This window comes from Dreissena polymorpha, chromosome 8 (genome assembly GCF_020536995.1).
Source record: "Dreissena polymorpha isolate Duluth1 chromosome 8, UMN_Dpol_1.0, whole genome shotgun sequence".
Lineage (NCBI taxonomy): Eukaryota > Metazoa > Mollusca > Bivalvia > Myida > Dreissenidae > Dreissena > Dreissena polymorpha.
In genome coordinates, this window is record NC_068362.1 from 52684921 (window position 1) to 52708670 (window position 23750).

The 23750-nt window shown below is 33.9% G+C and overlaps 2 protein-coding genes and 1 long non-coding RNA gene across 9 annotated transcripts in view; all 3 read right to left on the bottom strand.

Moving 5' to 3' along the window:
* The window catches only part of LOC127842840 (receptor-type tyrosine-protein phosphatase epsilon-like), a 569039-nt gene that overhangs the window by 516685 nt on the left and 28604 nt on the right, over positions 1-23750 (bottom strand). The window lies entirely within an intron of this gene.
* LOC127842849 (uncharacterized) lies at positions 12500-13967 on the bottom strand. The gene is made up of 3 exons (XR_008031911.1): positions 13896-13967; positions 13424-13520; positions 12500-13148 (listed from the first exon to the last, which is right to left on the bottom strand). It is a non-coding gene; the product is annotated as an uncharacterized LOC127842849 (long non-coding RNA).
* Positions 13956-21102, bottom strand: LOC127842847 (uncharacterized). Its single transcript, XM_052372610.1, has 10 exons — positions 20967-21102; positions 20708-20776; positions 20116-20203; positions 18585-19532; positions 18022-18189; positions 16111-16227; positions 15265-15399; positions 14799-14992; positions 14400-14426; positions 13956-14069 (listed from the first exon to the last, which is right to left on the bottom strand). The coding sequence occupies exons 4-10, from the start codon at positions 18637-18639 to the stop codon at positions 14049-14051; spliced, it is 717 nt and encodes a 238-aa protein (XP_052228570.1). The 5' UTR covers positions 18640-19532; positions 20116-20203; positions 20708-20776; positions 20967-21102; the 3' UTR covers positions 13956-14048.

Below are 23750 nucleotides of genomic sequence, written 5' to 3' on the forward strand. Positions count from 1 at the left end.
TTTCCAGGAACAATATGGGTTTGATCCATGTATTTTGTTAACACATGAGATTGAATTGACAACTGAAAATGAAACTACCACCAGTAGTAACTTTGGTTCTGATGCACCGTACAGTAGCAATGCCCTTCTCCCAACTTTAAATCATATTCCAGACATGCCTCACGATAAAGAGTCTTAGATGTTAACCTCTCTGATGTCGGTAATTTCATTGTCCAAAATGAAAATAAAAAGACTGTAGCGAAGACCTTGTCTGACATAAACAAATTTTAAAGGTTTTTAATGTCAAAAGCTGAATCAAAAGAAATCCAACACATAGAACCAACTCTTCTTGATGAGTATTTGGCCACTTTCATGTTGTCCCTTAAAAAGTAAAATGGCACAGATTACGAACCAAGCTCCCTCCGTGGCATCATCGGTAGTGTTGACAGGTACCTGAAACGACATCGCTATGGATGTCCAGTCATGACCGGGACTGGAGCCCAATTTGCACTCACAAGGGACACATACAATGCAAAGAAAAAAGTCTTAAAAACAGGTAACATTAAGATGAACGGTTATAACAAAAAGAAATTGTCAAAATAACATATTGAACAGAAACGTATCATGTATGACAACATTGGGAAAAAATTAAACAGTAATATTGTAAGCCTACAAAAGATAGAATAATACAAAAAAAAATGAATTAAATTTATAGTCGAAAAGTAAAATGAAACAGTATAAGAAATATAAATCACCAATTTAGGGTCAGGGAAACCGTCCTAGGGAGGCCCATCCGCTGAGTGATACCGACATCGATCTGCTCTGGGAGAAGGGGATCCTTGGCAACGAGTCTCCGAAGGCCTTGTTAAATACAATTTGGTTGAACAACAGCCTTCATTTTGACTTGCGAGGAACCACGGAGCAATACAATTTTCGGTAAGAAACTTTTTTAACACACAAACACACCAAATATGTATCAATTGTTCTCATTATTTTGCACCTCATTTCACAAAGTACTTCCGCTTCAACGTAAATGCTGTCTTTTATTGTTGTTCATATCTGACATAAAATAAAGATTCTTGTATCTTGTATTATGTTTGGTGGGGACACGTTCGCCTCCGTGTAGACTGGAATGGTGTGGAGTATATCGAGTTAAACGAGCGCCAAACGAAACCACGCACAAGAGAGAACATCGCTGACATAAGAAAAGTGTCTCCCAAATTGTTCGGCACTTCTGGACCAAAAAATCCTGTGTTAATTTACAAGCTGTACTCGAATATGCGTCCATCAGATTTTTCTTTAGATCAGCACCCTTTCTACCTGGCAATACGCATAATTGACAATGCATCCCAGTGGTTCTTGCGTCAACAATTGGGTGTCAACAAGCTAGGCCAGATGCTCAAGACCATGGCAAAAGACGCCGGCTTTCCCGAGCACAAGAGAAAAACGAATCACTCAGTTCGCAAATTCCTGGTCCAAAAACTTCGAAATGCAAACATTCTACCCACTGAAATCATGGCAATACAAGGGCACAAAAATATCCAGTCCATAACCAATTATTCCACCATATATGTTGAACAGCAGCAAAAGTGTTCCAACATTCTTGCTCAGTCCAGTAAATGTAAAAAACCAACAGCTTCCTCTTGTTCACCTTCATGCACTGAAACTATGGCCGAAATGCAGCCTAGACAACCACTGTCTACCGTTGAACAAATTGATCTTGATGTTCGCCCCACCCAGTCACTTCACCAGCAACTGTCTTTCTCTCGTTCGACCAACTTTGCCTCACAATTCTTTTGTGCCACTTTCCACATTCAAAATGTTAAGGTGTATAATTAGCTTAAATCCAAGTTATCATTGTTATTTCGTCACGAAATAACCACATATTATAACAAAGAAGCAAATATTTTGCTAGGTGAAATAATTCAACTCTCAACTTTAAAACCTAAGGGAGTTGCCATAGCAAAAATCATCAAAGGCTCTGGGAGTACGTTTATATGGACTAATATTTTGCACCTAGTGATCTAGTAGATAGTTTCAATTTTGAAAGTGAATTGTGTGTGGTGTTAGGCTACATTGTATACAAATGTAGTTCCTTGTATATAACAACTAAATGTTACATATTGAGGTTATAACACTTTTAGATTTGCTATTCAATATGAATAAAATTGTAATTTTCATTAATAACGCACGACTCTTTGTCACAGAATGATATTCTGATTTTAATGACTATTTGATCAGCGGTCATTTTTGGAATGCGGAGTAATACACTGACCTTGGTGACACCACAGTAATTATCAAAGTACGACAAACTTTCAGGAAAACTTATTGTGTTAAAATTAAAAGTTTTACTGAATAAAAACGTGGGATAAATTCTTGCATCATGTGTGTCCCTTGTGAATGCATATTGGACTCCAGCCCCTGCCATGACTGAACATCCATAGCGATGTCGTTACAGGTACCTGTCAACATTAGCGATGATGCCACGGAGAGAGCTTGGTTCGAACTCTGTGCCATTTTACTTTTTAAGGGACAACAGGAAAGTGGCCAAATACTCATCAAGAAGAGTTGGTTCTATGTGTTGGATTTCTTTTGATTCAGCTTTTGATATTAGAAACCTTTTACATTTGTTTATGTCAGACAAGGTCTTTGCTACAGTCTTTTTATTTTTATTTTGGACAATGAAATCACCGACATCAGTGAGGTTAACATCTAAGAACTCTTTATTGTCAGGAATGTCTGGAATATGATTTTAAGTTGGTGGAATGGCATTGCTATTGTATGGTGCATCAGAACCAAAGTTACTACTGGTGCTAGTTTCATTCTCAGTTGTCAATTCAATCTCTTCGTAAACAAAATAGATGGATCAAACCCATATTGTTCCTGGAACTGGCTTAGTGTTAATTCCATTGTTTCAGTTGCTTGTTGCTCATTTTCATCATTTAATTCATCCCAAATTAACGAGAAATTGGTTTTGTTAAATTCGTCAGACATTTTCAGGTGTTACAATTTCGTAGACGATTGTTTTCTATGGTCAACCGAGAGCGACACTAATTGACTCCGTCAAAGGGGAGCAACAACAACAGAGCCTATTTGCAACATAGTGTTAAATTTACATTATACAAGAGGTTCAATGACAATAAATGGCAACAAGCACGTGTTTTTTTACTACTTTTATTTGTTTTAAGGTCATTGCAAATGACAAACATTTGAGATTGTTTTTATTATTGATGCACTTGGCAAATACAGGTGGCAATGTGCGTGGGAAAAAAGTAGTCCCGGTTCTTTAGTTGATGACGTCATTTCGTGCCGTTGATTATAGCCGAACTTTAATAAACAGGGCTTTAATCAACCGAATTCGCTGTTAAAGTGGGATAAATGGTATTAACAATATATGTGTACGTGATTTACATGTAAGTATTTACTACTTTGCTGCTGCTTTCTTACCTGATGAAGTGGACGCATGGTTACGAACTGTAGATTGTGTCGTTGCATTCTCGTTGATTGACATGATTGTTACTGTTAGTGTTTCTGTGATATGTTACACTGCTGTTCTTGTTTTGAAATCTATTAAACAATGAAACTTATAAATGCGTCAATCGGTGAACAAGTGCCTTCAACTAACATATCTTAAAACTTTATTGTGATTCATCTATTGCTCATGTTTTGATTTTCTTTAGAAAGCATGAAATGTTGAAATGTTATGCAGTGCAACTGAATAACTTTAAGACAACAATGTACCTAAGCAGTAAAATAACGTTATTATCTTGAACATGTTTGTCAGTGAATCAGCATCGTATAATTCTGCATTTACATCATTTATACCAACGAGGTTAATATCTTACGGTATTTTACATGAATCCCCTTTTTAAATTATGACCCGTATTTTTCTCTTTTGATGCAACACAAATTTGCCCGATGCTTATCTTTTCCGGTGCACAATACAAAAATAATAAAATCAAAGATACAAACATATAGAACACCAGTTTAAGTATATGATGATCGAGTTCCAAGATTGTGTTAGTTTTCTAAGAGAGGTAATACGTCTAGCCTAAATCTATAAATGCATTACTTTGCTGCTGTTCAGTTTTTTTTATCTGATTTTGGGGAAAGGGCCTGTCCCTTTTTTGAGGGGGAAAAAATCGCGCCAAATGCCGGATTTTGGGGAAAAAATCACGCGAAAAGCCTGATTTTGGGGAAAATAAGGAAAGTCTTAAATAATCAATTTAACATATTTTGCTGTTTTTAAAACAAATTCAATGCAACAGATAATTTAATTATGCCATATGTTATATATTCTACACTGGATCAGGTTAACTTATGCATTTAAAGTTACAAAATTTTTTATTTTTTTAAGGGGAAAAAAATGAAGTCTGGGGGAAATTTAGCTGCTGAGGGGAAAAAAAATCCGAGGGGAAATGACCGGCGGGTCCCAAAGAAGGAAAAAAAAGCCCTGCTGTGACATTTACCTGATAAAGTGGAAGCACGGTTAAGAACTATAGTTTCTGTTGATGTATTCTCCTTGATTGACATCATTGGTGATTTAACTGTTTTGTGTAAAACAAACGTTGATGGGTGATTTGAGGAAGGCTGCTTTGTTATAATAGTTGATCCACAAGCTGAACAAAATTAAGTGCGTTACCATCGAATCGGTTATAAAACAGTAAACTGCCATTAAACACTCATTTTAACGATTATTTACTTGTCAGATAATAACTTATATAAAACAGTTATCGTTTTTCGATAAACCTTGCATTGATGCAGATCTTTAGCATGTGACTTGTGAAACGCGTGAACATTAAACAAGAAATAATACAACTTTTTCTGTCATTTTGTCGAGCGTTGTATCAAATGTATAGTTTTTTTTGTTAATCGTATTGAAATAAACATACGAAAAACATAAAATGTGCATATTTAATTTCATTTAAGTGAAGAGGTACCTGAAAGATCACTTCCGGTGGAATTCTCTGAAATTTAATAACGGCGTATATATGTATTTTAACCTATACATGCTATTAGTCCAGCATGTAATCATAAATTAAGCTGTTAACTGTATATCAGTACATATAGCTGACATAATCTTGTAATATATATGAATGAGTTTATATTTCTGCAAAGAAAGTAATTGAAAGTGTTATTATCATAAATATATTTTTTAATCTTAATGATTTGAGAAAACCAAACGTGTACGAACTATACAAACCCATATATAATCGAGACATGACTGACATGATAGCCCGTATTATGTATGCCCGATACTTTGCGAGTTCTTTGTTGCATATGGTTTGATAATACAACTAGTTTATTTGCAAATACTGAACGTTAAGTTTTGAAGATAATTAAAATTATAACTCTATTTTTTTGTTTTACAATTATTTAAATTGTGCGGTTCTCAACGACTTCACAGAAAGAATACTTTGAAGTTTCACAGTAACTAACAAACGTGAAGTTTCCAGTTATGTCCAACATCCCACATCGGAAAAGATGTTACAGTCTGCCACCTTCAAATGCAACAAACATTCGCGACGAACGCTTTTAATTTAATGTAATTTGACTCATTTTACATAATTCAAAATTGCTGAAGTCTTCCAAAAAGTAAATACAGAGGTAAAGTTAACGTATGATCATGTTAAAATTGCACAAGTTGGTATGAACTTTACGTCTCACGATTTACTGATAGACTCATAGTGTTATATACTCCTTCATTAAGAGTGTTTTGTTATAATAATAAAGAAATGATTAAATAAATGTGTAATTCAACATGTGCAAGCTTGTCGTATGTGTTAGAACTAAAGCATGTCAGAAAGTGGTGTGGCTGTATGTAATAATATATACATCTATTAGCTGGGTGTAGATCTACTTGTTTGATTTGATTGTGTTAGTGAGTTATTTATATTTTTATTTGTACAGTAGCCTTATCTGTATATAGTGCACACCACGTGTTTTATTGCAGTATGAAGGCTTTAATTTAACAAATTCATAGTACCTGTAAAAAAGTTATCCTGGTAGCTAATTGCATTTGTAAGCCAATAATTACCAACAGGCAGTTGTTGTGGTGGTCTTAAATATGTTCCGCTTCATTTGAACGCTTTTTGCCAGGTTTCATTCTTTACACACGATTCTAATCTTAATAATATCTGTTTATTTAATTTGGATGAAGCAATGCATTAAGGTTTTGATTTTTACGTGGCTCACTAGATTAACCTATGGTAAGATAATCCCCAAATGTATAGCGCTACGTTAAATACTATTTATGCAACGATTTAAGCATTTGTTTGCAGTTTTTGTAAATTGCCTTTAGAGGAACACGTTTAAATATTTAAAATAACTAGGGATGGCAACGAATACCGATATTGGTATTCGGATATTCGGTCATCCTTCCGAACGAATATTCGGATATTCGGTCAACATCTGTTAGAAAAAAATCAACTATGTTTACCGTACCATTACTCCATGAATTCTACTTTCGTTTTTACCGGAAGTTCCCCGGAAGTGACTAAATATTGACACAGCATTGCCGTCGCTAATTGTTAAAATTGAATGACGAAAACTGTTTTTTAACTTTTAATATTGTAAATCAACAATAGAAGAGAAACATTATATTTACATGACGACAAAACAATTACATAACAAAACAGTTAGATCTATAAATAATTTAAGCTAAACTTAAAGATAGTATTTACATAGCGAACACGTGCTTTAATATTGTACATCAACAATAGAACGAGAAACATAATATTTACAATACGACAAAATAATTACATGACAAAACAGTTAGATCTATAAATAATTTGAACTGAACTTAAACGTATTATTTACATAGCGAACACATGCAAACAAAACACCGTTGCCACATTTAAAAGTCACTCGGATCGGCGTCACTGGGCACATGAACATTGTTCTTATTTAAAAACACGATTGCTTCGACCAGATCACTGGCGAGTCTATTTCTTAGTTTATTGATGAGCAATCCAGTGGTTGAGAATATGCGCTCAGATGGCATAGAAGTTGCAGGTACATATAGAACACTCCTAGCAACATACGCGACTTTCGGAAATCCGCTCTCGCGACGTTTCCACCACTTAAGAGGTTTAGCGGTTGGCTCCATTTTCACAAGCAAATATCTCTGAAGTTCGTCAGAATTCTCTTGCTCGGTTAGAGGTTGAGTAAATTATTTTCTAAAAGCTTTTTTGATTGGACAACGTGATTATAACCATACGATCTTTTTTGTTTTTCACACCAAGTCGGCACTTCCTTTACTTATTTAATCTTTTATCATGTTAAATGTAATTCGAGTTATTAGATCAAGACGGGTCGGTGTTTTAATTGCCATACGGTCTTATTTGTTTTTTTTACACCAAGTCGGCTTTTCCTTTACTCATTTAATCTTTGATAATTTTAAATGTAATTCGAGTCATTGGATCAAGTGCAGGTCGGTGTTTTGATTGCCGATGCGATTAGAACCTATCATAATTTTGACACAAAGTGACTGTCTTTGTTAGGCAATTAGCGGGATTTATGACCGGTATACTGTCATCACCATAGCGACGAATTATCCGGACTAAACATTATGACACGAGGAACGACTTTTTGTACAATGTTTGAAGCAAATTTCACGAATACAAAGTCTTTGAAATTACTCGATTTTTTGATTTTTTTCTTCCGAATATTCGATTCGGAAAATAGTATCCGAATATTCGGTCCGGGACCGAATATTCGGCTATTCGGATATTCGTTGACATCCCTAAAAATAACAAAAGAAATATAAAATAGAGCATATGCATGGCATGGGCATCAGAACATCTATAGCAGCAAAAATGGCTCGCTACCTGCACAACAAACAGGCCTTTGAATTTAGATGGTATTTTAGTACGTACAGAAGCATGTCAATTTGTAAACATTTTACAATACTGAGTAAATTCGTCCCATAAGACGAACATTCATCCGTTGGAACGTGTGTAATTAATAAATGAAACATTCACGCCTTTTGATCACAAGATCATCAAGTCCGCTCTCAAACGACGAAGAATGTCAATGTAATTATCTCTAAAGATCAAAACAAAAAGTTAGCGTACAATTTATTGCTATGGTCAAATGGACAGCTAGTGCACATCGTTGTGACTAAAGTCTATATATTCCTCAATATTTATTATCTTTGTTTACATGTGTGTCGATAGCAACACATACTAGTGAAATAATCGGGTCACATGACCTGATACTGGGCGGGCCGGAGGTGCCGTTTCGCGGGCCGAAAATCATTTTGTTATACAACTAAATAATTTTTTGAAAGAGATACTAGAAGTCGGATACGTTTTTGACCTTCCATGACAGAAAAGCTTTTTCCGACACCCAATATGTATGTGTTCTATTTACGGACTACTTTAAAGTAATTTCGTGGTCAAAAATTACTTAATTCAATCATTGATAGATGTAAAACAATAATTATTTTCAATTTTTAAAGTGAATATAAACATTTTATGTTTACATTTCAAATCATTTCACAGTATTAGAATAAAGTCGTTAGGTATAAATTTAATAAAGCGTTTCTATTTGTTAAACAGAATGCAAAACAAACCAAACTGCACGCGCTTGGTCGGTGAAGTAATCACTTGATAGCCTCATTCAGTTCAAGGACGCAAGAGTCTGGGCATTTTTAAGCGAAATTACATAAGGCATATGACGTTGATGTTTGTTTTATGTTGGCTGAACAAAATGAACTTGAAATAAAAGTGTTGGGCAATATCGCTCAAATTAAATCGGCGATAATGCAAGTTTGATTTTTTTTAAACTGAAGAGTGTATTCGAAAAGCGCGATGTTTTAAATGAAGTGTACTTTCCAACAATTAACAAACTAATAGCAATTTCATTGACCTGAAAGATCGGCCTGAGGCGTCTCAAATTCAGATCGGGCCTACGAAAATAGGAAGATCGTTGTCCCGACGGGCGAATGAAAAACGTTTTGAGTTTTCTAATGCAAACGTTGTTGTTCCTAAATTATTGTGTAATACGTCCCTTTTGTGCATCCTTTTAGATTTTGCCTCTAACATTATCAAAAAATGTCGTATGTTTTCGTCTTAAACGATTGGTTCAATAAAAGGAAAATAATCATTGTTTTTATGCTCGTAACGTAATGTTTTTTCGATAATTTCCGTCAGCATCAGATTATTCATGAGGTTTGATATTTTCATTAATTTTGTTTAATCTTGAAGTCTTTCTTTGTTTTGAAATTAAGGTATGAAACAGTTTACTACACACCAGGATTAAAATAAGACCCCATAGACATGTCCAGCAAGGCTATACTGGTCGTTTTCGGCTCGGATACAACTTGAAATTACCGGATACTTATAAGTATACTACAATGGGCCGCAGGTAAGGAAACTACGCTCAAAGGCACAAGGCCATACTCTGGGGTACTTGTGAGTATATTTTCCCCACGCTGGGCAATTTGTAAAATACTTAAGGATGCCAAGTGTAATTTTAAAAAGTACGTGAGCAGACATTGACAAACCAGTTGGTGTGATAATCAGACATCGAGAAATCTCTTGTTCTTGAAATGATTTACTAATCCCAAATTCGTCTTGGTTGAGTTACGGTTCTAGCTTGAAACATTAAAATTAGGAATAAGGTTATTATTTAATGAAACTTAATAGAGATGTAATGCATTTAATGTTTTTGATACTCAACTTAGATTTACAATTATTTTCATTGATTTATAGGTGTCTTTGGTTCATTTTAATAGTTTGTTTAGTATGAAAATGCCAGTTCCTTATTCGATTTGAATAAGTACTAAGGAACCAGTTCCTCATTCCGTATTCACACTGAATAAGGAACTGTGTTATTATTTAATAAAACTAGTTAGAAATATATTGCAAATAATATATTTAACTTTGTACCTACATATACCATTACTTCAATGACATTTAGTATTCTTTGGTTAATTTTAATTTTTGTTCGAGAAAGGCAATACCAATTTCTTATTATCGTCTTCATAGTTGTTTTCAGCGCTTATCGTCAAATAGAATACACTAAGAAATGGGACAGAATATGTCAATATAACATAACTAAGTTTAAATAACACACACAGCATCTAAAATATAACATATCCGAAAGTGATCGTCCGAAAAACAGGCTTCCGAACAAGGAACTAACTTTACACCCATTTCCTTATTCAGGGGCCACAATTTCGGCTACTTAAATTCGGATCATTATCGCATAGCACAGCTTTATATTCGTTATTATTGACGATGTTTAATCGAATATTTGTTATTTATATCTCTGATACAGTTCTCGAAATCTTATCTGACCCTGAACTTTGGTCAAGACTATATGATAGCTGAAAACTAAACATGTTTTAAATATCTCATTCCGTTTTCATAGGAAAATAGTTACAAAGGGATATTATCAAGCAAACAAAATGATTTCAACATAACACGTCACCATAAAAGAAAGACTGCACCAGGAGCAGCGGTCAAAGTGTGTGTCTCTTGAAGACTGAAAAGTTTCATCGAAATGCCTCAATATTTTCGATTATATTATAATTGAAACGAAAAAGCGCGCATCCTAGCTGTAAAAGTGTGTTTTCGTCCTATTTTTCTTTTAGTGGGAATACGCGTTTTCTCGCTCATGCAAACCAACGGTACATTCGGCGTCTTTCAACTTCGGCACACGATTATTGACCGCGGTATCTAAAAACGGCAACGGTCTTCATGGTAAACAGTCCTTCGTCGTTCTAAGCGTAACAGTTCCGTTTTCGCACCGAATGCCAATATGTCGGACAGCGTTGTTATCAGAACGACGTCACAATAAAGATGTCACAATAAAGCGAGACTGAACCGGAAGCAGCGGCCAAGGTTCCTCTATGAGACTGGAAAGTTTCATCAAAATTCCTCTGTATTTCGTTGTTGTTGTGTGTGTGTGTTTTAAGTTAAATACCAAAACTTACATATCTGTCATTTGTTTGTTTTATTTCAATAGATTTTCTATCTCAGAAAGCGCGTTTTCTCGCTCTCGGATGCCAACGTTACATTCGGCGATCTTCAACATTGGCGCACGATTAAAAGTCTTGGGAACCGACAAAATTGCGCTGTTCTCGGTGGTAATCAGTTATATTTCAGATAGTTCAATTGGTAACGTTTTCCTTATCCAGCCGCGAAAAAGGCACTTCGTTATCATTACAAAAGAGAACTAAGAAGAAATGTACTGCAATACAAAAAAATCCCAACCTACATTTACAGAGATTTTCGTTGATTTATGCGCCTCTTTATTCAAATTAATTTAATTACTGAGTAAGAAAATGCCAGTTCCTTATTCGAATTGAACCAGTTCCTTATTCATAATTCAAACCGAATATGAAACTATATTATAATTAAATACAACAAAGTAGAAATGTACTGCAATTTATATGCATATACCCGTCCTACATTTACAATAATTTTCTTTGATTTATTTGTCACGTTGGTTCATTTTGATTTATAATTTTTAGAAAGAACACTCCAGTTCCTTATTCGCTTTGAATAAGCAATATGGAACCAGTTCATTATTCCTTATTCAAACTGAATAAGGAACGGAATTATCATTACTTAAACCTAAGTTGGAATGTATTTTTAAAGATACAACCTAAATACAATGATGTTCATTTACATATGGTTAACCTTGGATCAATTGCAATGTTGTTTGAGTAAGAAAATGCATGTTCCTTATTCGGCTTGAATAATGAATAAGGAACTGGTTCCTTGTTCCTTATTCAGCCGCGAAAACGGAACTAGATTAAAAATAAAAGCAAACATGTTGAAATGTACAAGACAGCACTTTTATTTCACATACATTTAAGATAATGTTATTTGCTTTAGGTTTTGTTGATGAGAAGTAAGTATTTGTATTAGAAAATATTGGTTCGGTTTAAATACGAAATCCTATGCAAGCACGAAGACGGAACATGAATATTTAGCTTAAAACATGAAGTAAATGTATTCGAGTTGTTTTGTTTTGATTTACTTACGAATTGTATGCATTATTTTTCTTTAAAACCCTTTATCAAATATGTTAAGCTTTAATAAGGAATAAGAAACAGTTCCTTATTCCTTATATAAAAAGGAACTAGGAAATGAAAATAAACGAACTTACTATCCATAAACACTTGTTGTTATCCGGCTATCCTTATATTTTGATGATCACAATTTTAGCCCGGCATATAGAGATATAAGGTCCATCTCTTTGTGTAATTGAATATATCCGACAAATTGAAGAAATACGAGTCGAAACAAGTTAAGTGCACAAACACACGGAAATAATATAATCGTTATCTTACAATATATTTTACTAACTGACGCAACTAAACAGTATCGCTTAAGTGTAAAAAAAGCAATAACCAAAACAGATGATATTAACTGAATCTAACCTTGAGTAGAAATATCAAAGTTATGTCTGAAATTTTCCTGTTTCGCCACTCGAAATGGTTATTAAGTTTCAACCATTCAATGCAAACGCAGATTATTGAGACAAATAAAGCTAAATGTTCCGATTCAAATGTAATCATTATTCAGACAGTTGCACATTAAAGTAGAACACAAAAAGTTTTGTTCAAGCTTAAAGTCTCGTTTTAAATATATAAATTACCAAACACCAAAGAAGACTGCAATTAAAATGTAGAAAGTGTCGGTGTTCATTGTTTTTGTAAAGAACGTTTATCTAGTCTATCGTAATCATTCATTCCTTCTTGCGTCAGCTGTTTTTGAGTACACGAAGCGACGTCGTATGCGTCATCTTGATCATGGCTACCAAGATGACCATACATGTTCATGTTGATTGGATCCGGTGTGACAGAGAAATCATACTCATTACTCGCTTCAACCGCGTTTTCAGTTTTAATTACCGTGGAATCACCAGCAAGGCCGGTGTTATTTGCTTTTCTTGACTGCAATTCCATCGTATTCACGTTCCTTTGTGTCCTTGGTATCACTTTACTATAAGCATTAAGGTCAACAATTTCATGTTCAATACCTTTTACTCCACGTTTGGTAATGTCGTTTTTCCGCAGCCGACTTGTAACTGCGTACTCATAACTTTCACTTGTGTGGTCAGGTTTTCTAGGCATCTCATTTTGGCAACTGACGTCATACAAATCGTTCATTTGAATGGACACTTGCTTATTGTCGGGTTTACGCCTATATCTGAAGCATATGCAGTGAAATAAAAACAATTGGTGTTACGTGTTCGCTTCTAAATAATCGCCCAACGGAACTCATTTAAATCGCTATTTATAATTAAGTATTTTTATGTACTTGGTCGTCCTTTCTATTGGGAAATGTAAAATATGCTACGCACAAAGCTTCAGTTTACTTAAGTGTTATAGACACATTCTGTGTAAAACAATGCGAAATAATGGGGGATACAAAGTAATGCACATCTACTAAAATTTAACGTTTCGCAAAAGTGATGTATTTACCTTCTTCTATAAACGCACACTCCGATGGTGGTAATTATTACGATGACCACAATGCTAATGCTTACACTTAGACCGATCTCTCGAGCGGAGCCTGAAACTATGGTATAACCTAATATATGTAAAGATATTATCAGCTATGAGACACCTGGCGGATAATAAATGTACATATATTTTTAAACATATCGTCTGCGTTCAATTTTACGAAAATGTTTTGATGAATCCTACAAAGTCTTTACTGATTTAACACGTCATTAGTCATTTATGACATATTTTCTTGAGATACAACTTTAACTGTGAAAGCGTCAATCAGCCCCTAACGTAATATAAATTTGAGGCATTATTGAATTAATATAATAATTGAAATTTGTATCAACGCAATAAATCATATTTCATACAATCTTCAATATCAGTCCTTGATCAACATTTCGTTGCCTCGGGTTATCAAACGTGCCAGACACGAGTATTGGTTTACCTTGTTTGTCAAGTACTGGGCTTGAAGTATTGTTACAAAGTATTAATTCTGTTGATGTATTTTATTTTTTTTCGTTGATTTGCATGATTGTTGTTGTAAATGTTTCTGTCTTTTGTGAAGCATACGATTGGGCATCTGTGAAAGACTGATTTGTTACAATAGTTGATCCGCACACTGAAAAATAAAGTAATCAACGCAATGGTTCCACATTTGTCAACTCCCCAAAACACACTGCTTTTCGCGAATATTTACTAACAATAAAGTGTCCCGTTTTACAACGTTATCATTCATTTGATAAACATCACTACGGTTTGGATCTTGACTTTGACGTTCGATTTTTTTTAAGTTGACTTATGCAATGCGAAAACATTTATAAGAAGTTATACAACAGTTTCTGTTACTTTTGACAATAATTAAATCATACACATTGTTTTTCATAAGTGAAATTAAGCTACGAAAACATATCAAGTTCGCATCTGTTATTTTATTTAAGTACTGATGTACCTGAAAGTTCACTTCCGGTGTAATTCTCTGAAATGTATTGATAACAATGATGAATTTTGTTCCATCATGTAAACATATATAAACTGTTAAACTATATACTTGTACAATTAAGGACACAATCATGTAACTATATTGTTTAGTTTCTATGTATGCAAATAATTAAATTGAACGTGTATAATTATGCAAATATGGCAGTATATATATTTTTTAATTATCTTCGTCAGAATATCTCATCGAGACTAACATCATGTTTACATAGTGTGAGAGTTCTTTGAGAAATAATGTTTGATGATATTTGAATTTTATTTGCAAATACTAAACGTTCATATCTTATCAAATATATCGCATATTTTATATATATTCATGAACATTACTAGTATTTTATTTGAAAATTCTCACCAACTTCACAAAAGGAATACTGCGAATTTGCACAGTTAGCTCTACTGACAAACTGAGGGTTTCCATCAATGCCCAACATCCCACATCGGTCAATGCTGTTCGGAATTCCACCTTCAAATGCACCACACATTCGTGTTTAAAGCTTGTTATGTAATTAAACTTCCTTCTTAAGATTAAAACTCGCTGCACACTAACTGAAAGGTTCACGCAGATATCAAATGTATATTCGTGTATGTAAAAAATACGTAAGTCGGTGTGAGAACTTCAAGTTTCTTAGAACTTATGGATAGAAAAATAAAGTTGTTTGGTCCAACATAAAGAGAGTTTTCTTTTGTGGAATAAAATATTAATTTAAAATAACAACATAAGTACTTCAACAAGCAAGCATGACATTTTTATTCGAAAAAAAAAAAACGATTAGAGAGGGTTATGACTCGACACCTTTGTATTGTTTATTCCAAAGTACCTGTAAATGTGTCAATCTGGTAGCGATATGCACGTCTAAGCCAGTAATCACCCATAGTTAGCTGTGCTGGCGGTGTTGGGTAGGTTTCGTTACATTTGGATGCTTCTTTCCACGTGCCATTCTTTACACACGATTCTTATTTTAAAGATATGTGCTCAGTTTAAGTAAATGCATTGAGGTTTCGAAATTGTGCCACATTTCGTTATTTTCCCCAGATTTTGTATTATACATTCAAGTTCTACAATGTTTGCCTTGTCAAATTATCTGCACAAAGTTACAGTAAATACTTTTTACGTCTAACCTTTCCATTCTAAACAATATTCGTGAATCGCCGTTAAAGGAACTTGTTCACAGATGTTCGATTTTTGTTAAGAAATAAAACACGCATTATTTATCTATTTTTCCATTCCGATACATGATTTTCAAAAACAGGATATTTTTTTAACACGTTTCATAAAAAGAAGTTACATTTTGCTTGTTGAATTATAATTCATACATTCTGTTTGGAATGTATGACATATTTTTATTGTTATTTTTCCAATTGTAATTTAGTCAGTTTGTAAGCAAGTCCTTTTAATTCTATAATGTCTTACAAAAGTTTTTGTCAAAATAAGTCTATATAGAAAACCTTACTTTTACAACAATCAAACAATCTATAACTCAACGCGTTATTGAAAGATACGAGTGTCTTAATTATTATAATAAAAACTAAAAAATGCAATTATGTGAAAATAAGCAAACAATTTAAGTAAAGCATGCCCCAAACCTGCACAGGCAAAGAAATAGACCTAAACGTTGCACGATAAATGAAATAAATATTTCAACAGTTTAAAAAGGTTGTCATACCTATCATGGTGTTGTTGCAACAAATGTAATGCCTTATTTCTGAACAATTTCCGAACGTTGACTCGCTGAACTGATTGTCTTCGGCCAGCGTTCGGTACTCACAATCGACAGGAGAATCTGATAAAAGTGGTGTGATTTTACCAAATATTTATAAATACAAATACAAATACATAGCATTTATATAGCGCAAAAATTATTTACATATTGTATTGCGCTTCACAATATTACATATGCAGCATTAAGACCAGAACTTGTTAACGATATACATTTATGTTCGAGAACGTCAAAACAATCATTAAACAATTACTTTTTGGGTAAGTAAAATTGCAGACTTCATACTTATCCTATAAGTACACTAATTGTTTATAAAATTGTCCAAAAAGATGTGTTTTCAGCCCTGATCTAAAACTGGCATAAGATTGACAAGCCTTAAGATACTCAGGTAGATTGTTCCACCATTTTGGACCGACGAAGGCAAGAGATTTGTCAGCCAATTTTGTTCGTCGTCTAGGAATGTAGAATTTTGTGTCATTGTGTGACCTTAATTTGTATTGTCCTCGAGCAGGTAAAAACAATTCTCTTATGTAAACTGGAGCTGTGCCATTGATAACCGGAAATACTACAACTCAAACTGTAAACATCACCCTGGCCCTTACAGGTAGCAAATGTAACTTTTTTAGGAGATCAGTGATAGACTCTTCACAGGAAGCGTTCAGGGCTACTCTTGCGGCATGATTTTGAACTCGCTGTAGCTTCTTAATTTGGTAAGCGGGAACTTCCGTAAAAAGACCATTGCAAAAGTCAATATGCCATTAAACCAATCCATGTGCTAATGATGTCGTAGACTCTTTTGTAAGATGTGTTTGTATAGCTTTGATATTGCGTTGTTGTGCATGTGCGATCTATCACTTCTTCTAGATGTGTTTGTCAAAGTTGAGTGTGTTGGTCATGATAACACCAAGATCTCTTACATGATTGAGAAATTTCACTTCGCAACAACCGACAACCACGCCAACTGTTGCCTGGTTCCATATACAATAATTTCAGTTTTTGATTCATTCATTTTTAGTTTGAAGGTTGACATCCACTTAATTACGTCGTCCAGGCAACTATTAAGTTGCTGAAAAAAAATCGAATCATTTTCGGAATTGAATTTTGAATGCTAGCTTTTGGTCATCCGCATATCCATAAAGATCAGCCGGGTATTTTCGAACCACTCTGTTAAGAGCCGATATATACAAGGTAAATATAACTTGCTCGGCACAAGAACCATGAGTAACACCGAAAAGTAACTGCTCAGTTTCGGTAGTTGACTGTTCGTCTAATACTTTCATTGTTCTGTTGGTGAGTTAGGAGTTTATCCATTTTAAGGAACTGCAATGAATACCAAACTCGTCTCGAAGAATACGAATTAGTATTGGTGTGTCAATGGTGTCGATCGCTGCACTCAAGTCAAACATGACCACGATGGTGACTTTACCTTCATCAATATTTTCTAGAAGGTCATAATACATCCTTAGCATTGCCGTTTCGACCCCGTGATTTCTTCTATAGGCACTTTGGTAAAGTGGAAGATTATTAGCTTCAATATGATCATTTATTTGGTTTAATGCAGCTTTTTTTTTAAATCGGACGATAGTTTGGTAATTCCAAAGGGAGACCTTTCTTCTTCAACAATAGTTTAATAACAGCGCTTTTCCATGTGTCAGGGAATACACCAAATAGCAACGATCTATTTACTATTTCTGTCAATATAGGTGTCAATTCTGAAAGATTTTCTTTTAGTCTCACAGTTGGGATTGCATCAAGTTCACATGTTGTAGGTTTGTGTTTGTATATAAAAACTCGTTTAAATTTTAAATATTTCATATATAAATATAAAAGGACAGGTTGAGGAACAATACATCTTACCTGTAGTCGCAATCCATGTTGCATAGTCGGAAGTCCAAAACGATCCATTCAAAAAACAGCTGATAAGCGACGGCACGGACCTAAAACTCACTGGCGTTCCACTAAGACTGAGGCAGAGTTGCATTGCCAACGTCCAACTCCTCGGTTGGAAATTACACATAATACGAGCTGCAAAAGTGTCAATTGGTATTTACATGAAACCATCTCCACAACAACTGTTAAAAAAAACAATGTTTATCACATAAGGATCAAATGTAATTTTAAAGGCTAATAAGTGAAATCCAGTTTAAACGTTAAACAAAATATGGAAATAAATAGCAGTATGTCATATTGATTGATTGACTTTACCAGTAGAATCGCAACCGAAAAGAAATATTTAAATAACTAAATAAAAGTTGACCTTCAGCCGTTTACCTTATTCGCGATAAATGAACAGGCTTTCAAATTCGAAATCTGATTCTTTTCATAAAGCCATATACTTGTAATTCATTAGACATTTTTTGATTATTACAATACCTATTCGTAAATAATATGAAGTTATAATTCATGACTCAAAAACTTACCAATAACATTGACATAAGCCACTGCAACAAACACACAGAGAACTCGCAAGTCCATTTGTTATTCAATACTCTGGTGAAGATTGATAAACAGTTCACTTACGTTTAATATGTGATAACAAATGAAGCGGAAGTTAAAAAACCTTGTCAAACTGGGATATGGGCGAGGACTTATCAGTAGAGGTTTATTGATATGTTTTGTAGGTCGTCGGCTTACGTTGACGATAACCAAATATAATCGAGACGACACAGAGCGACAAGCTTATTGATTAAACTTGTTTTATTTATACATCTGTTGTCCATTCATCATGTTCTTATTCAAAACATAAGCATATCGTGTACGTTGATAATTGTATTGTTTAAAATAGAAAACGTTTATAGAAAAACATATACAAGAGTGCATCATGTCCGGATTATTTTCTGCATAAATTGGGCAGGAACTGATGACCCTTCACGAGAAAGCTTCATACCCAGTACAGTTATGTAATGACCCATACAAAATGTTCGGCTTTATGTGTTTTCGGGGTTTTGAGACTGCATAATTTGTAATCGAGGAAAGCTTCATGACCCATACTGTGTACTGAACAATCGGCATTAAAAAGGTTTCTTCAGAAGATTAAGACTTCCGACTGCGAATAAGGTACATACTTTCAGTCTATTGTACTATCACATGTATACTTGTTTCCAGTTGTCATTAATAAAGATATGTCCTGATCGTTCAACTTTATAAATAAATGAGAGCATGTTATTAATATTTTGGTGCCGATGTCACACTTTCATAGACACATGCCCCTTCTCTCCAATTCTTATTATATCGTGAATGTCAACCTTGGACTGGAGGCAGAATATGCTGATTCTTCAATGTTGCTTATTTCGTCATCGACATGAACATCACCCAACTCCGTGCGCCCAAGCTCTTGTATGCTGTGTTGATTATTAGCATTCCTTTTCCTACAAAAGAATACTTGTTTCTGTATAGAAACGTATCATTGCATGATGTCGTTATGTCGCAATTTAAACCAAATGTGACTCAGCTTTCACCTAATAATATAAAACTATTTTAAGCAGCATAGTGTTGGTTTTGGAGCCGCTTCATCTAAGAAAGGGACTTATCCCAAATGCGACTTGCATAGCTCAGGGCAAGCTTGCGCATTCCTGAATTCTGGTCAGGAGCTACCATGTCCGCTATAAAATGCAGGCAAGACTTCTTAGTCTTATTAGCGGAAGGGGTAGATCCTGACAAGTATGCGCGATTTCGCAGGTTGGTCTGGCTGTACACTGGCCGCACATGGCATAAGAACCATTTTCGCACAAAGCGATTTATTTAAGGCAACTGACCAACAAAAAAGAGAAATATTAAAACATCTTAATCACAGATAATTTCCTTTGAATGCTCAATGGAAATATTTTTAATCAAAGCAATAGGTTTATGTTTTAAGATTTTACTGTTTCAACGCGTCAAATCGTATTTATGGATCACTAAAGTTGAGACGTGTTAATGATATTCTGAATGAATGCAGTCTATCTTACTTACATTCGTATATAGCTGTTTTTAACAAGCACAGCAAAGAGGACAATAACAATGCCGACAACAAGAAAAACAACGGTGCCTATTATATAATCTGAAATGAAAAATAAATCTCAAGAGTATTAGCAATAGAAATAGCATATTTTTATGCAAACATATCATAAAATTATTTTTTTATTCATATATAATAGATTTTTTTTTGCTTACTCAAAAATGGAATTATATAAACATGCAAACATTCGCAAAAATAAGATTTTATACATGACTGTGGTACTACCAAGGTATTAAACTAAAACATATAAATACAATTAAAATGTATTCTTTATAAAATATTTGAACTTCACTCGTACACAAACTTAATATGAAATAAAATTAATAAAGGCATGATACATTTTTTTAACCTCTAAAAACCGTTGGAAACTGAACTAAGAAATAGGGTTATTACACAACTAACGTATATTTCAACTGGAATAAGTTGAGAATGAAATGGATCGTCACAGTTATCACAAGCATATTTATGGTGATTTATTTAAATTCTTTGTTTTTGTGTCAATCAACATGTTCTCATAAGAGAAATATAACCTTTTCACGACCATACCTTTCTTTTCTAAAGCGCTTGGGCCCGCGGGCGTCGATGCTTCAAGTGCTGGTTTCTCGGTGCGTGATTCTTTAAAATGCATTGATATAATGATAATGAAACGTGTGATTTAGACTTCAATATAACATATTGTACCTATTTGCATATATGTAAGAAATGTTAACATTCAACAAAGGTTTATTCATTATTATATACAGGACAGTTATCATAATGTTGCCTATGCAATAAACACATCAAAATTGCAAAAATGCAAACTTACCACTAAATAGAAAATTTGTGAGTGTAATAAATACACAGATAAACCGTAAGTCCATGTCCCTTGTAAGATGCAGCATAAGTACTACAATTCAACATAGTGCACGGTGAGATATGAAACAAACCGAACGCTTCAAACTTGCATAGGTGTGCTATCTTATCTGGTCATGGTCATATTTGTTTACATTTAAAAAAATTGTGTATATCTGATGTATTAAGGAAACTCATTAATGCCTTAAGTGAGTATATACGATCTTACTTTTTGTTTTTTATAAAAGTTAAAACGTCGAAGAACAGCATACTAGAATAAAGATTTAAAAGAAATGGTGTAAGATCGTAAACAAACTTTTATACATCTTTACATATTTTCCGTTTGAACAACAAAAACAATCATTTAGATAAAACATAACATTTTTCGCTATGCAAATTTGTTTTTTCACAGAGATATACTTTTGTGTAAGCAACAAATATGAGGAAGTGTTGGTATTAGCGTAGTGCTTATAATAACTTGCGGTTTGTGAACGGCATTGAAGAAACGAAACTGTGATAAACTGTACCATTTACATATAATTTCAAATACCGCGTTTATATGTATGTATTGGTTTAGGATTTATAAACTAAATTGTTAAGATTATCTTCGTAAGTGTAGTGTAAATTCCGACATGTACTATCGTATTCAATGGTTGGAACAATGGTTCGAATAAATGACAGTGCAAATTACAAACATTAAATTAATAGCATCATTTTATTAATCAACTTAATAATATTGCGCACATTAATAGTGAACATATATGCTTTTTTTAAAGTTAACACTACTAGAGAAAACTATCCAATATTCCTGTTAGAATTAACAGACACAACGTTGATGAATAACAACACATAGAATGCAAATTCACTAGAAGTTGTACCAAAACATGTACGATAGTACCAAACCATTTGAGTTTTATTAAATTGCAAATAATCATATTTTGTGCAATCAAACACTAATTAATGTACAAAAGACATGTTCATGGTTTGGAATTCCCCACGTTATTTGCAGATTTGTTCACACAAAATTTAGACGCGGATCCTTCCATGTAATCTATAAAGTTTACTGAACCATAGTATGAACAAAGCTCAAAATTCAATTCCAAATGCACATCAAAGACTGCATAAAGACAACCAAGACACGTATCTTTGAAAATCACTTTTTTAAGATTAAGAAACATGTAAATGATGCGGCGTCTCATCAGGGTCTGCGCTGTTTGCTTAAAGGAATTTCTGTGAGAAATATTCTAAATATTGAAATAAGTATACTAGCAATCCCTAATTTTGGAAATAAATTGATCCAATTTAGAAGGATGGGAGAGTCCACTAGGCATAAATGGGTTAATATACAGACATCGCATTGACTTTGAATGTATCGTCCACAAAGGCTAATCAGGGACGAGACGTTTCGCTTAAACTTGATTTTCATTTAGATGTGACTTCATTTCAACGAAAAATTTAATTAAATTGCAAATCGTCGTCTCTGATAAGCCTGTTCGGACTGCACAGGCTAATATAGGACGACACTTTACGCAAATGCATTATCCCAGTTTTCCCATAACGACTCTTAATTTATGCTTGTTTACCTTTATTACATCATGAATCAACAAGTTGTTATTCCGATGCTCAGGTGATTGTAGCAGCAGCAGCAGCAGCATCTGCTGCTTCTGCGGTAGTAGTAGTAGTAGTAGTGTTAGTAGTTGTAGAAGTAGTAGAAGTAGAAGTAGTAGTAGTAGTAGTAGTAGTAGTATGATAAAAATGTCACGCAAAACTTCAATTGTAACATCGGCACTAGGCAAGGGGACGTAACCAGCACTATAATTTTTAATTTATACATGAACGAGTTGTCTACCTTTCTAAAATCTAAAGGTCATAGGGGTATTTTTATCACCGAAGATATTTCAGACATTATTTGCATTCTTTTTGCCGATGACGTTGCGAGTTGCGCCGATACCGCGATCGAGCTACAATCACAATTGAACTCTATATCAGAATTTTGTGATAATACTGGTATGACAATTAATCAACAAAAGACTGAAATTATTGTTTTTAGAAATGGAGGTCCGCTAAGAGCATACGAACATTGGGTCTTAAAAAATAATCCCGTAAATGTCACATCTGTATATAAATACATGGGTCTTCTTTTTACACCCAAATTATCATGGAGGAAAGCGAAAGAAAAACTTGCAGCTCAAGCCCGAAAATCTATTTTTGCTATTAAATCATACCAAAGAAACTTTGGATATTTTTCATACACGGAATATTTTAAATTGTTTGATTCAATGGTTAAACCCATACTTACATATGGCTCTGAGATATATGGAATAGAATTCTCAGACATTCTCGAAAAAGTACAAATCGAGTGTTGTAAATATTTCCTTGGTGTAAATAAATCTGTAAATGATAGCATTGTATTAGGAGAATGTGGTAGATTACCTCTTTGTATAGAACATCATGTAAAATGCGTTAAATATTGGTGTAAATTGATAAGTATGACAGAGGATCGATATCCTAGAAACTGTTATATTATGTTAAAGCGGCATGACGAAATCGGAAGAACTAATTGGGTGACATCTGTAAAAAATATTTTGTACCGTTATGGATTTGGTTTTGTTTGGATAAGTCAAGAGATAGGAAATGTGGAATTATTCTTAATGTCATTTAAACAAAGATTGATTGATTGTAATACACAGAACTGGCTTGAAGCTCTTGGAAATTCACCAAGATGCGATACTTACAAACAGTTCAAATCTATGTTAAA